We start from the raw sequence: 13,323 nt of genomic DNA, 5'->3' as shown, positions 1-13,323 counted from the left end.
GATGCTGCCTCCACTGGCTGGAGTTATAAAGATATCCAAGGCTTCCCGCCTTCCCCCTCGTCATCGTTCCTTTCAAGACCTTCGAGAACACCCTCTCACCAAAAGAACCAAAGAGCCTTCTTACTTTACCAACTTTACCAAGCGACAGGCAACGCCCCTGCTTGCATCATAGACTGCGGCACCCCTACATCCCAAGAAAGACACGCACCGACCCCAATCCTTCTTTCAACGGCCTGACTTCATCGCGCATTCCAACCGCCGCATACACCCAGGAAACTCTTACTGCGCCGATCCCAAAGTACCTTCCTTACCTTACCGGTAAACCGAACTCGGTCTTTACCCAAATCCTACCGAACACAGCCAAGCTGTTCAGAGCGGAAGGAGGACAAGGAAAGCAACCACACAACTTTCAGGGCGTACCAATTCTTCCGGCCCTCCGTCATACTTGGTAGTGTGGTGGCAACCAGACCACACAGTCCATTACACATCACATAGCCCATCGTCTGACGGCATATTGGACCAGTCCGAGCATCCCTGCCAGTGTGGATAGACCGTCACTTCGAATCTCTTGGCACTCTGACACGCCCTGCCCATCCATCACTCTTGAAACGGGAAAGAGACAAAATTCCACTCGCTCCCACTTCCGCCAATTCCTGCAACCTTCTTCAATCTTGCATCTTGCTCATACCAATTTCAACCTTTGGCCTGATCACTTTCGAGTCGCACACGAGACTTGCACGGCCTCATCGCTTACTGTAGATTGGCATTTTTGCAGCGTCGCATTTCGATCAGCATCGCATACACACCTACCTACCTTCCTACCGAATAGTCGGGCCTAGCAAAACACATCCCACCGAAAGCGGAAATGAGATTAGATCTCGCAGTCGTCGCGCTGACGCTGCTCGCGCCCGCGTGGGCCGCCGCCGTGGAACCCGGTCTCCACGGCTCCGACGTCGCATTTCTCGCCCCCAAATCCGAGCGCGACGACACCCAGCAGGACGAGAAGCTGTGGAAGCGCAAGGGCGGTGGTGGCGGCGGCGGCGGTCGCGGCGGAGGCTCTTCTTCAGGTGGGTCCCGGTCGGGAGGTGGCAGTCGCTCCGGCGGCTCCAAATCCGGTTCTGGTTCTTCAGGATCAAGCTCATCAAAAGGCGGTTCATCAGGTGGCTCAAAAAGTGGTGGTAGCAGCAGTGGTGGTTCCAGGTACAGACCCCCGTCTTCTTCCCCTTCTTCGTCAACCGGACGGTGGAGGTGGCCGTTCTCGGGCAGAAGCAGAAGCAGCAGACAGCAGACTAACACGAAATCAAGCACATCGAGAGGCGGTTCTCGCGATAGCTCCGGGGGATCGACAAGGACGGGAAGTGGACCGGTCCCAGCATATGGCGGTGGCAGATACTATGGCGGCGGCGCGACGGTGCCCTATTCGGCCGGCGCAAGGAGGGGCAACATGGTGCCATTCCTGCTCGTTGGTGGTGCCCTGGCCTTCTGGCCTGGTCTTTGGCTCGGCGCGCACATGTATCCCTACAGCCACCCGTACCGGTACTACAACGAGACAGCCCGCCAGAACCAGACGAAGCCGGTGCTGTGCGGTTGCCAAGAGTATCAGCCCTGCGGTTGCGACGAGAACAACAGCACCGAGTACATGAACTCGCTCCTCGGCAACGGCAGCTATGCCGCGCTGAACAAGTCCGTGGTCAACATTGGCGAGTACAACGGCAACGAGACAATCCTCATCAACGGCTCCCTGCCCAACGGCACAACCGCTGCCGGCGGTTCCGACGAGGTCGGCTCCGCTGCCTTCCGCACCGCTGTGGAGACACTCGGCTTCTGGCCCGTTGTTGTGGTTGTTCTCGCTACCGTCTTCGCGGCATAATGCGCAACCGATGTTGGATGTATAACCGCACCTTTGTATACTAATGATGGATGGGGTTACATGCATAGGGGTCGGCTGTATTGGTTTTTTGGGTTTCTTGGAGTTTTATTATGGAACAAGATACCCTACAAACGACGCTGGAAGAGTCCCATGATCATGGGGACGGGTTCCATCGCTGGGGTCGGCAAAATGAACCATTAGTCATTGATGAACGAATCAAATCAAGTATGATGTGCTAGGTGGCCGAAACTATGCTGAGTGAATCTGCGCCAAAAGCTGCCGAAATGCCACTTTAAAATAAGCCGACGTCGGCGTTGACAAACATCAACCCCCTACTACTTTGTGAAATCGCTGTTACTGCCCCAGGCAGTCGACACCGCTGTTGATCGCTGCCCTCAAGCATCGGCTTTGGCCTCTCTTTCAGCCCGTCTTCGCTCACACCAAACACCCAACTCTCTCCAAATCCTCTCCTTCTCAGCCGGGCGGAGCGATGCAGCAAGACCACTCGTGCTGGTAGCAACAAAGACCTTGGCGCCAGCCCACGCTTCAAATGCCTCTACACCATCTCCTTCGATTCCCTCATCCTGCTCCCCCTTCACAACGACACCCATGTTCTCGTTCTCGTCCTGCCATCCGTACCGAAACTCCTCCTTCTTGATACCCCTCCCGTGCCTCACCCGCCAGATGCTCTCCCAGATCGACTTGCCCACGATACAGACAACCTCGGGCCTGCAGCCCCGAACCTTCTCCTCGAGGGCTCCGACGCCCTCGTCCATCTCCGCCTTGGAGAGCTCGGCGCCGTTGCGGCTCGGGCGGGCAACAATGTTGGTGTTACCCAGCCCGTACAGCGCCGGCAGGTCGCGGTCCTCTGTCGGGGCGCAGAGGCGCGGGGTGATGCCCGAGGAGAAGAGGAGTTTCCAAAAGAGGTTGGAGGGGTGGGCGTAGACGTGGCCGATGGCCGCGGTGCGGAGGCCCGGATTGAGGCCGACGAAGAGGACGAGGAGGTCTGGTGCGAGAATGTCGGTTAGATGGGGGAGGTAGGCGTATGTTGAGGGTGGCGCGTAGCCTCCGGCGGCCTTGCGTTTGCGTTTTGGTTTTGGTTTTGGTTTTGCGGTTGGCTCTGGCTTTGGGCTTGGTTCGTTGGAGATGTCTTGTAAGTCTTCTTCAGCTTCTTCGACTTTGAGAGAGATGGATGTTGAAGCGGACTCGAGGGCTGGCGATTTGGTGCGGCCGCCGGCCGTCTGCTTGGTGACTCGGTTCGGGGACGGGACGGGGCCGAGTGGAGTCTGCTTTCGTGGACTACGACGGAGGGGCCGCCGCGGGGAATTGCTGGGAGATGTAGAAACGTTGTTGGCAGTAATAGTACTGGCGTTACTGGTGCTGGGCGGTTCGCCGGTCGGGGTGAACATGAAGTCGTGCATCTGAAGTCGGCCCTTGAAGCTCGCGGCCTTGGGTTGAGGCTCCGCATCAAAGAAGGGCGACTCCATGCCTGAGATTTGATTGTTGAACTTTGTAGAAATGACTTCAGATTCCAGTCCGTATGGCGGGCTGGGCTACCCTGTCAGGTCTCAACCGAGCCGGCCGTCTCATCAACAACAAGGGCCTAGGTGTGATGTTTGTCGCAGCCACTATTGTACATTTCTGTACGAGACTTGAAGTGTTAAATCTGGTCGATGAGGGAGGAACGAATCACGCAGCCTTAGAAATGCGTTGACGTGCTGTGCAATGCGAGGTTCAAGACGAAAGAGTTTGGGTAATAGGTATTTTGATATCGAGAATGCGCCTCCAGATGTGCTCACTTGCAGCACAACGGTCCTATCCCACGGTCCTATCCCTTGATGTGCTCGGCAGTGTCAAGCAAAGTATGACTCGGGCTAATGAGGGTGTCCTTGAAGCAAGACGATAAACACGACACACCGTTAATGGGATGGGGTTTGGGGAGAGGTAGTTCGATTTTGAGTTTGAGGCAAGTTGAACTAAACGTTGCATGACAGCTCCTGGTTAGAACCTCGCCACTATATTAGGACGAAGTTGCGTAAGGTAATTTGATTTAGGGGTCCTGCCTTCCTTTGGCGTCATCCGTGCTTCTGGGCCCACAAAACCTCTACTGTTGTTCAAAGGCAGGAGCTTTAGCTTGACTTTCATACAGTAACAAATCCATAAAGACTAAAGTAGTTCTCGTCAGCATCTTCATAAGTCAGCGGAAAACTATCATCATAGAGTGGCGGATGTTTCATCGGAGATTTAATGTTTAGGCCAATCAACATGTAAAATCACACCATCCCGCCCAGACAATTCAAGTGTACAACATGCAATAAAGTCGCAGAATGAAAGAAAAGAGATAAACGCATGCATCGGTGGAGAAAGCTTGATCAAAGTCCGCCAGGCAGATGCTCTCCAAAGGAAATCAAATGCTCAGGCTTATTTTTGTTTTTTCACATCACCAACATAAAAACCCGGACTTGCTCTAACGGCTAAAAATCGAAACTGCAATTCAACTTCAATTGATCAAGCAAAACGTAAACTCCTCCACATATGGTATCTATCATGCACCTCCAGACCCGTATATACAATGCATCGCTATGCTCCAAAAGACCATGAACCTCCATTCGACGGGTAGCACCCTCTCCTTTTCTACTCTGACGGTATCGTTACCCAGTTTATAGGACAATGATGTTATCCACCCTCCGCCCTTGGGTCTCAATGAAGTACTTTCTCCGAACCCCCACACCGAGGGCATTGCCAAATTTCTCATAAGCCTCTGGTCCACCACCGCGAATCATCACCATAGCAATGGGGTGCGGCCGCCGCAGCCCCGACGGTGTAACCTGCTCAACGTCCAGGTGAGGCTTAATCATCTCATATTCCCACAAGTCAGGAGCGCTGAACACATAGTTGGTCTCGAGCTCCTCCTCGTCGACAATGATGACAAGCTGTAGAGATCGCGGCGAGGGTGTGTAGGAGGGAATGTTGGCAATCTTTTCACTGAATGAGCAGCCCCCACGGCGCAGGACAATAACTTGGTGATTGCGAGGTGCTTCGTCAGGCAGGCGACCGTCACACCCGAAGCCTGCTCGATAGACTGTCTGCCAAGAAAGGTTCGGAGGGGTGTCGTCACTCGGGATAGAAGCATCAGTAACATCAGGAAGCGGAACGGCCCCTTTGCCCACTGCCAAAGCACCCATGTAGCTCTCAACATGGAAGTTTGCCTTGGCACCAGCGGGGAGCGGCGCCGGGGTATTGGTGGGATCAAAGACAGAGGTGACGGCGCGGATCATGGATTTAAGCATGGACCTGTAGGCAGTGTTCATACTTTTGCCGGAAGTCTGATCTTCTACGAGCTCAGATTGCGCCTCTTCAGTGAGCTGAACTTGATCGTCAAGGTCACTAATCTCAACCTCCAGCCCCTCGGCGGGGGCAGGTGCACTGGCGTTACGCTCTTCCGGCTCCCCGTGCATCATGATGAGCTCGACAAAGCCATTGTACCGAACACGATTGAATAGAGGATCGGAGATGCCTTTCAGGAGGTCCGCGTCAATGTGAACTGGCTCATCTCGTCCCAGCGGCATATGATTGACTTGGGTGACCCTCCATGTATGATCGTATGCTGAATCAAACGAATCTTCCTGAACAAAGTGGACTTTCAATCCACTCAGAGCAGAGATCCTGACGCCTACAGGTGTCTTGAAGGCGGCAGTGTTGGCAAACAGGCTATTGAAGGCGCTCCCAACGCTGCCCTGTTGAATATTGGCCGGAAACTCAATGACTAGTGTAGGCTTGAAAGGCAGGGCGGCACAGGTGCCGTTGTCTGGGATGAGCGTGCGTGGAAGTGTCCAGGGGAAAAAAGTATGGTTTGCCTTGTATCTCGATATCGAGCCATTGCTGCCTTTGCCGGCGGGAACCAACTCAACTCCACTACGTGGGTTAGAAATGGTGTGCAGGTTGACGAAACTCGCTGCGTGAAAGACATCGGGACGCGCAGCCAGAACAGAACCCGTAAGAGGAACTTGCTTTGGGACAGGGCAGGTATTCGTAAAATTCTCGTCGTAGTAGACCTCGACGCTGCTGTGTTGTTTGCGGCGTTCCTGCTTCTTTGTTGGCCTCGTTCTTCTCCGAGGGATGATCAAAGGATGCGCCTCCGTGGTGAAGACATAAGCGGCATCGAGCTTGTTCAAAGGGTGGTCTGGGTCGAAGAGCAGATATAGATACTTGGTGGTCTCGCCAAGAAAAAAGCTCTGCATACGGTCGGCCTTCTCCCCAGTGTCGACATTCTGGAGGCCGGACCAACCGCATTTTGTGTAACACAGTCTCTTGATGTCACTGAGGACCATCTCTCCGACGTGCACATACCAGGGGTCGTTCGTAGCGCGATACAGGTAATAGTTGGACTCGATGAATTCAGGGCGGCCAGGCCACCAACCAATACCTGAGTCGACTTGTCTCTCACGTACAGACCATCTCTCGGGCAACGCCCCGTAACGCGTCCATAAAGCTGTATATAGTAGATTGGCTTCCTCGGCCTCCTCAATCTCACCAGCCATCGCAAGCAAGCCAGGATAGAAGGCTGCTAAGCTGTCAATCCAGCTTGTGAAAGCGTACCCGCGAGTTCGGTGACCAGTCATGTAATATGGGTGATGCGCGTCATTGTATAGGTGGCGCTTGATAGCTGCGTGTGCATGGTGCCAGGCCTCCAGGAACGCCCCAGCAGAGTTCTCCTCAGGCGTTAAAGGTGTGTCGTGTAATGTATTGGGATCGAGCCACTGCCGATCAGTGGGTGGCTCTGAGGCGGTAACGTTCGGCAGCTCATGTCCAGACAATAGAATATGGCTTTTCAGTGCATATTCAAAGAAGCTGTCAACGCCAGCGCCAATCCCCGAGTCAAAGCTGACCCACTCGCCCTTTTCAGGGTCAATTGCATTACCAACAAGACCAATGTCGCTCTTGGCCTTCCACACTGCCCAAAACGCTCGCTTCGCCAATTGTTCGAACCTTGAGTCGCCTGTGAGCCTACTAAGAACAGTGAATTCTAGGACAAGGCTTCCGGCGCCGGCGCTACACGTATCCGTCTTTTCGTTCGTCGCTCGAGTCGAATCTGGGTCATCGCGAGACACTTTGTGCAGTGGAGAGTTGACGTAGAAAGGTATGCCATGTCGCAGGTTGACTCTCGGATACGGCAGCCCTGTGTTCGTATAGAAAGCGGGCAAGAGCCGCTCTGCAAGGTCCAAAGCCAGTCTGAGAAGCTGCCCATCGTACTTGAAGTTGTTTGGCCATGCTATGGGGTGCAACTCCAGCGGATCGGAATCCTCATCTTCATTGAAAGTTTGGCCCGGGTTATAGCCAGGTATAGGCAACTCTCCGATAGCAAACAAGTGCGCGCTCAGCAAGCCGCCGACTCCTCTGATGACTGTCTCGAAGACTTGAACTTTGCTGTCAAGATCAAAGCCTCGCGCCCTTCGCCCTTCCCCAGACGGCCCGCGTCTTCCGTCGCCATAGTATTCGACGAAAGCCGCGACGCTCTGCTGGAACTCCTGCAGAGCCCAGACAGCAGTATGTTCATCGGAGGGTGTCCCTGCGAGGATAGCCAGGGTCGAGAGGCTGTCGATGAGGGTGAGGGAGTAGTTGCCAAGGACATCGTTCAAATCGTAGTTTCCGGGGTTCGCCGGGTCGCGCGTTAGCGGTGTGCAGGATATCGGGCGTAGCTAGATGCAAAGTCAGTCTGTTTCCAATGCCTCGCGGGTGCTAGGTGTTTGCGTACCTCGTCCTCTGGGAATGCAACGCGCATGTAGTTGTCCCAGCCATGGTGGAAGACTTGGGTAGTTGCATTACGAAGTTCGGCAAGGTGAGCGTGACTGAGTGCAAACACAACTGTCGGCCATGAAAGACACAGGTAGCCCAGGATGGATGATCGCGATAACATGGTGATGCTATCTCTTGTGGCGCTGGGCAGGGCTCCCATCAATCAGCCGGCTGCCAGCGGCAGATGCCTCTCGATTTATGCGGGACTGAAGTCGAGGTTCTTCATGGAATTTGGGCCATCAAGCAAGTTGTTCTTTGAAAAATAACATGGGTATCACCGAAAAAAGACAATATTCGCAGAGAAAATAAGGGACAATGTTGAACTGAGAAACGTAGCCCGCCCTTGATAGGTCTCGTGTCTGACGTCGAACATCAAAGTGGGATGCGATGTCTGTCATCTTCCTCCCATTGGTGGATCTGCTGACTCAGCATGCCTATAGTCGGTGCGTTGCTGCTGTAGTGCTGCACCTCAACTTCTGGCACTTGCTGTAGCGTATAGTCAGATTGGACGAACGTATCTTGAGTTAGTTGTCGATCAGGCTTCTAGAAGGTGCCGATAAAGTCGTGATGTTATTCTCTCCCTTCTAGATTTTCGGCCAACGGCAATAAAGTCTTGCTCTCACTTGCCGTTTGCATGAGGCACACAATCATTTCGCATCTTTGGATATGCTCGATCAGCAGAGATAGAATACCCGATGATTCCCCGAGAACGTAGAGCAGCTCGGAAAATGAAGAGCAACACGAACTGGGGTTTATGCGGTAAGGTATGGAACTGAAAAGAATGATTGTACTTGCTGGGAAACGTTGCGAGATCAGCTGACCTTTGGAACTCCTATCAAGGTGGTGAGTTAAATGGATAGAAGGCATAGGTAAGCTTCGTAAGAGAAGCTTTATCTTGATCAGGTCGAGGAGGAAGAACCGCATTTCCCGCTTTAGGTAGTCCTACCTTACGTCGAAAGGTTGTACCTGCCCCTCTTATCTTGCTTATCGCAAAATCTTACCTCATCACTGAGAACAAGGTGTGGCCAGTGCACTCACCACCGTTCGCGCTAACTGACGGGAAGCTTTCTTTCTTCCAACAACCCCACAACGCCAAAATCCTCCAAAGTCAACCTCATCGAAGGATGCTTTCTCGAAGCGCTTCTATTGTTGGGCGACAGGCGCCCCGCCTAAGCGCGAAACCTCTTCTTCTACATGACCAAGTTCCAACCCACAATTTCGAAGCTATTTCATGAAGACTTCGACACGATGCACACTTGCCTCACGCCCAGGACCGATGATAGTCAATGTCGGAGCGCAGCGGTCCATCACCGGTGCTGCCCCCACAACGTCAAGCCATTCCGATCAGAACCGTGCCCCAGTTTCAGGCAGCATTGAGGGGAAGCGAGCTTCAGCATCGACTTTGTCGGCGAGGGCCATATTGGGACAGAGTTACCGACAAGCTGTGACGTCTGTTCGGCCCACTTGAACTTCTCGTACAGCCGGTCATCACCCCTGGGTATTTGTGATGGAACCGCAGCTGGCCGCCAAACGGGCCGCGCACACCGCCAGGCCAATTCGGCAGACCATGGCTTCAGCCTTCCGCGCCCATCTCGCAGGCTGAGCAGTCGAACATCAGCCACTCATCATGGTCGTTCACCAGCTATACTCCAGCCTCGATACTTCGCGCACGATGTTCCGCATACCAGTCGTGTCTTCCAGGGTAGTGAACGTGTCTCGAGTAGGTGAAGTTCCTCTTTGAGCGCGCGGGGTATGCGGCTTGACATACACTGATACGCGGCTGAGGCGACGCCGCCTGGACACCAAAGTTACTGCGAGAGTAGCCCGCTACGGTCTACCATCATGACTTTACTACAACGCCCGTCGGCCAGGATTACATCTCGCTTCATAAAGGTACATCCCACATCTTCATGTCTCGGTGGTACAGCAAGCATGAGCCTCTTGCTATGTGCACCCTGTCAGTCAAGGTGCTCAGCCCTCGAGCTGCAGATCTCCTTTGACAGTCTGCGGCGTAGTTCTTGTCTTCCCCCGATTCCAAATCAGAGGAATTTTCAGAGAGCTCTAGATCACGAAAGCGGATCTCGCGGTGGATGTCGCAAAGCAGTCATTGGAAGTCTGGAAACCTGGAAAGCGGGCGCAATCTTCCACCCCCGTTCCCACTTCCTGGGAAACGTTCGACGCCATGTCGATTGCCAGATGGCGAGCCATTCAACTCGGCACCGGGTCTGTTTCGAACCTCCAAATGAGGCAGGAGCACATCGATTTGGATTCCTTCCCGGAACAAGAGCAATATTGTCTTCACCGACTTTGGACCCGATGCTCTGGAACGAGGCCTGCAAAGAAAGAAAAACGAAGCAGAAGCTGCAGAAACTCTGGACCACAGTGCCTGTTTGTAGTCATTCCATTGGCAGTACGACGGAAACAGAGCGTCTACTGGTGGAAAAGCGGAGAGCAGGGTGAGCGATTGTCTCCATGACGCTGCTGGATGGCGCGATTGGCTTGCTTGCTGTTCTGCTTGTACGGATGCTGCGACTCCTCTGCAAGGGAAAGGTTATACCCGGCAGGCGGTTCTATTCTGCACTTCTGATTCGTCCCGAGAAGACGGATAGCCATTTGACTGGCTAGGTTTCGCAGAAGTAGTGGCTTAGCCGCTGCAGATGAGAATTACCGACCACTCCTTCGCCCGTTTGGCGGTGATCTAGCAGGCTCATTCCGGATATAGTGCATAGCAGATGTGATGGATGGCATGATCGTCTCTTCGGCCTGGCACACGCGCTTCGCGCTTCGCAGCTTCGCCGTTGGATCAAGAAGACCGGCTGGAACAGGCGCAATACGGGTTTTGGACGCCTGCGAAGACCAGAATCCGGGGTTGACACTCTCCAAGTGTGACTCGATGTCACACCATAACTTACTGGGCTACTGCGACCAGAATCATGGGTTGAACAATGGGTTGCGCACACCTACGACCCCATGATACCACCCCATGGAGGCGGCCGCCGACAATGGCGTGAGATAACAAAGGATCTTGTCCTGGAAAGATCATCGGAAAAACGAAGTGGACGACCTTGACGTGTGTATTGGGCAAGGTTAGCCTGTCTAGGCACGGCAAGTTGCAACAGAGGGCTACATCGCTTCGAGGATGGCAGCTCAGCCCAGTCAAGCACCCCCAAGTTGATCAACACTATCGGGAACCCCATGGCTGACAGTGGCCCGTGAGCCAAGCAAGAGGGGGGGGGGGGGGGGTTTGCTCTCGTCCCCAGTTCCCCCTCTCTGATCATTGGGGATCATTGGGGCTGCGGTGTCTCTAGACGAAGCAGCGAAACGGAAGACCACGGACGGCAGCCGAACAATGGCAATTACGAGAGAACAAATCAAGTGAAATCTCTAGCGTTGAGCTCGACTCCGCGGGGGACCCGTTGAAGGACAAGGGAACAGGCACCAGCGGCCCTCTTTCTCTTGAGTCCACCCACCCCTCGTCGCCTCTCAAAGATACCCGGCGTAGGCAGGCCGCAAACATAGTCTGGACAAGATGAGAGTTTGCGTTTTTATCGCGCTGTCTCCATCCAATTTACCGAATTCCTGGGACGGTTGATGAAGTGTCTCTGCAGACCAGACCGGACGTGGACTCGAGAGGGTGGGGGCTGGAAGAGGAAGAGAGGTTGAAGGCTCCACACCCAAGGCGCGCGAGCAAGGGAACGTTGCGACTGCGGAACGCCTAGTGGTCCATGCAAGCCTAGCACCCGTTGCCGTACGGAGACGAAAGAGGGCAGGGTACGGAGTACGGAATACGCACGCACCATTACCCGTGATTCGCACCATGGGATGGGCTTTCAAGGCACACCCCCTCCCCCGGCGAGGGCTGGTGTCTGTCTGTCTTGTGAGCGTGCGCTTTTGTGGTGCTTCAAGCAAAGCAGGGAGGTTCGTCGCTTCGTCACCCCTTCCAGGCCCCTGGCCGCGGTGGTTCCCTCTCCTCTCGCCGAGGGCTTTCTCTCTTCCCGGATTCTGGAAAGCAGAGGATCAATCACGGGTCCGCAATCGCGTTCCCGTCACACACCCGCACCGGTCAGCATTCTAGGTCAGGATGAGCATCCCATGAGAGCAAAAGAGGGAGGGGGAAAGGATGGGGGGAAGAGGAGATTCCCTCCGACCCGTCAGCCGTTTCCTTTTTTTTTTTTTTTTTTTGCAACATTCATTCAAGGGATCCCCCCGCTCGATCAGATGAGACGATGGATCATGAATGCGCTCCATGAATGCGATTGAGATTGTGAGATTGCGCGCACAATCTTCGGGCCCGCACTCGACTACGACGCAAAGACGACGACGACGACGATGATGATTAAACCATTCATGGACACCAGGAATTGTGAGACAGCATTAAACCGAAGCGGGTTGACGTCCGTCCCCGCGTCGAGCCGGCTGCGAAAGAGAGAGGGAAAAAAAGGACGAAGAGATGCTCCACTAGACTGGACGTAGTCACGTCCGGACTTGATTGCATAATTCCGGCCCGTCTAGCGTTCACTTTTTTCTTATTCACATTCGCCTATCCACGCTATCCTACCCGATGCCCAATGCTCAATGCCCCATTGATCTGGGAGGGTACTCTCTTCACCCGTCGTCATCTTTGCCTCGGATCGAACCTATCCCGTCAACGGCCGAGAGCTTGGTTTGCTGCCAGCCTGCCGCGCCACTGCCGAATTACACGGAACAGCTGCTTGCCCTCTAATACAACTTTTTTTGTCTTTCTTATTCTTCTGTGCTATACTACCTAAAGTTTTTCTGTACTACGTGACTTGATTACTTGCTTTGACTTTTTGGGGGGGAGATATAGAGAGACGGGTTGATAGGGGAGTCAGACGATCGATGACTTACAGGATCTTATTACCTACCTTACCTTACTTTACCTGCCACATTTGAACTCCCGGCAACTTCACCCAAGCAGCCAGGACAGGACAGGACAGGACAGGCCCCCGGAAATTCGGAATCTCTCACAGCTTTCCCACTTCACGTGAGCTGAGCGTCCGCAAAAGCAGCTCGCGAGATTTTTGGAACAGGAAATGGGCAAGATGGGCAACACAATGGACAAGAAACCTTACTCCGGGAAGCCGAAAATGCCAGGTCTTGGCGGCAAAGGGCGACAATCACAAAGTGCGCGGAAGCCGCTCTGCGGGGCCGCCGGCTGGGGTACCCACCACTCGCCGTCTCTTTCACATTCTGCCTCTCTGAGTCTACCTTACTTGTTGTGTACTCCGTAGGGAGAGAGACGGAGAGAGTATCGTCGTCCTGACGTCTCTCCGCCCCCGTCTCCTCCTCCCCCTCTATTCGTACGTACTCGGTACACAACAGGGTCCAAAGCGGACCATCACCAAGGCCGCGCGCAGGCAGGTAGGCAGGCGCTGGGAGTCTGGCAGGCAGAAAAGTGTACCTACTCCGTAGCCTACGGGGATGATGCCCCGGGGAAACATCAAAGAGGGTACGGATACTTCAGTGAGGTTCTCATTTCCTTCTCGTCTCCCATCTTCCCCCACCCGTGCCACCCTTCTTTTGCCTGGCGCGCGCCGCCGCCGCCATGCTTGTCCCCTTGTCACAAAGGCACCGCGCTAGGTATGCCCCCCCTCTGCGACAGTGCGACTAAAATCCCCCCATAACCTTGCAATGCC

The 13,323-nt window shown here is 54.2% G+C and overlaps 4 protein-coding genes across 4 annotated transcripts; 1 reads left to right on the top strand and 3 right to left on the bottom strand.

The window, feature by feature from the left end:
* Nucleotides 1-865: 865 nt before the first annotated feature.
* CTAM01_01461 (uncharacterized protein) lies at nt 866-1,870 on the top strand (the record flags this gene model as incomplete). The annotated part of the gene is made up of 1 exon (XM_060517503.1): nt 866-1,870. One exon carries the CDS (start codon nt 866-868, stop codon nt 1,868-1,870), a length of 1,005 nt encoding a protein of 334 aa, XP_060387964.1.
* A 395-nt stretch (nt 1,871-2,265) lies between these two features.
* Nucleotides 2,266-3,357, bottom strand: CTAM01_01460 (mismatch-specific thymine-DNA glycosylate; the record flags this gene model as incomplete). The annotated part of the gene is made up of 1 exon (XM_060517502.1): nt 2,266-3,357. The coding sequence occupies one exon, from the start codon at nt 3,355-3,357 to the stop codon at nt 2,266-2,268; it is 1,092 nt and encodes a 363-aa protein (XP_060387963.1).
* A 1,173-nt stretch (nt 3,358-4,530) lies between these two features.
* Nucleotides 4,531-7,787, bottom strand: CTAM01_01459 (glycosyl hydrolase family 47; the record flags this gene model as incomplete). The annotated part of the gene is made up of 2 exons (XM_060517501.1): nt 4,531-7,569; nt 7,626-7,787. The coding sequence occupies 2 exons, from the start codon at nt 7,785-7,787 to the stop codon at nt 4,531-4,533; spliced, it is 3,201 nt and encodes a 1,066-aa protein (XP_060387962.1).
* Nucleotides 7,788-10,574: 2,787 nt separating this feature from the next.
* CTAM01_01458 (uncharacterized protein) lies at nt 10,575-10,709 on the bottom strand (the record flags this gene model as incomplete). The annotated part of the gene is made up of 1 exon (XM_060517500.1): nt 10,575-10,709. One exon carries the CDS (start codon nt 10,707-10,709, stop codon nt 10,575-10,577), a length of 135 nt encoding a protein of 44 aa, XP_060387961.1.
* Between the last annotated feature and the right edge of the window lie 2,614 nt (nt 10,710-13,323).

The sequence above is a fragment of the Colletotrichum tamarilloi genome (genome assembly GCF_030869305.1).
Source record: "Colletotrichum tamarilloi strain Tom-12 chromosome Unknown Scaffold_3.1, whole genome shotgun sequence".
NCBI lineage: Eukaryota > Fungi > Ascomycota > Sordariomycetes > Glomerellales > Glomerellaceae > Colletotrichum > Colletotrichum tamarilloi.
The sequence above is the reverse complement of the archived record's forward strand: the minus strand, read 5'-3'. Positions and strand labels throughout refer to the sequence as shown.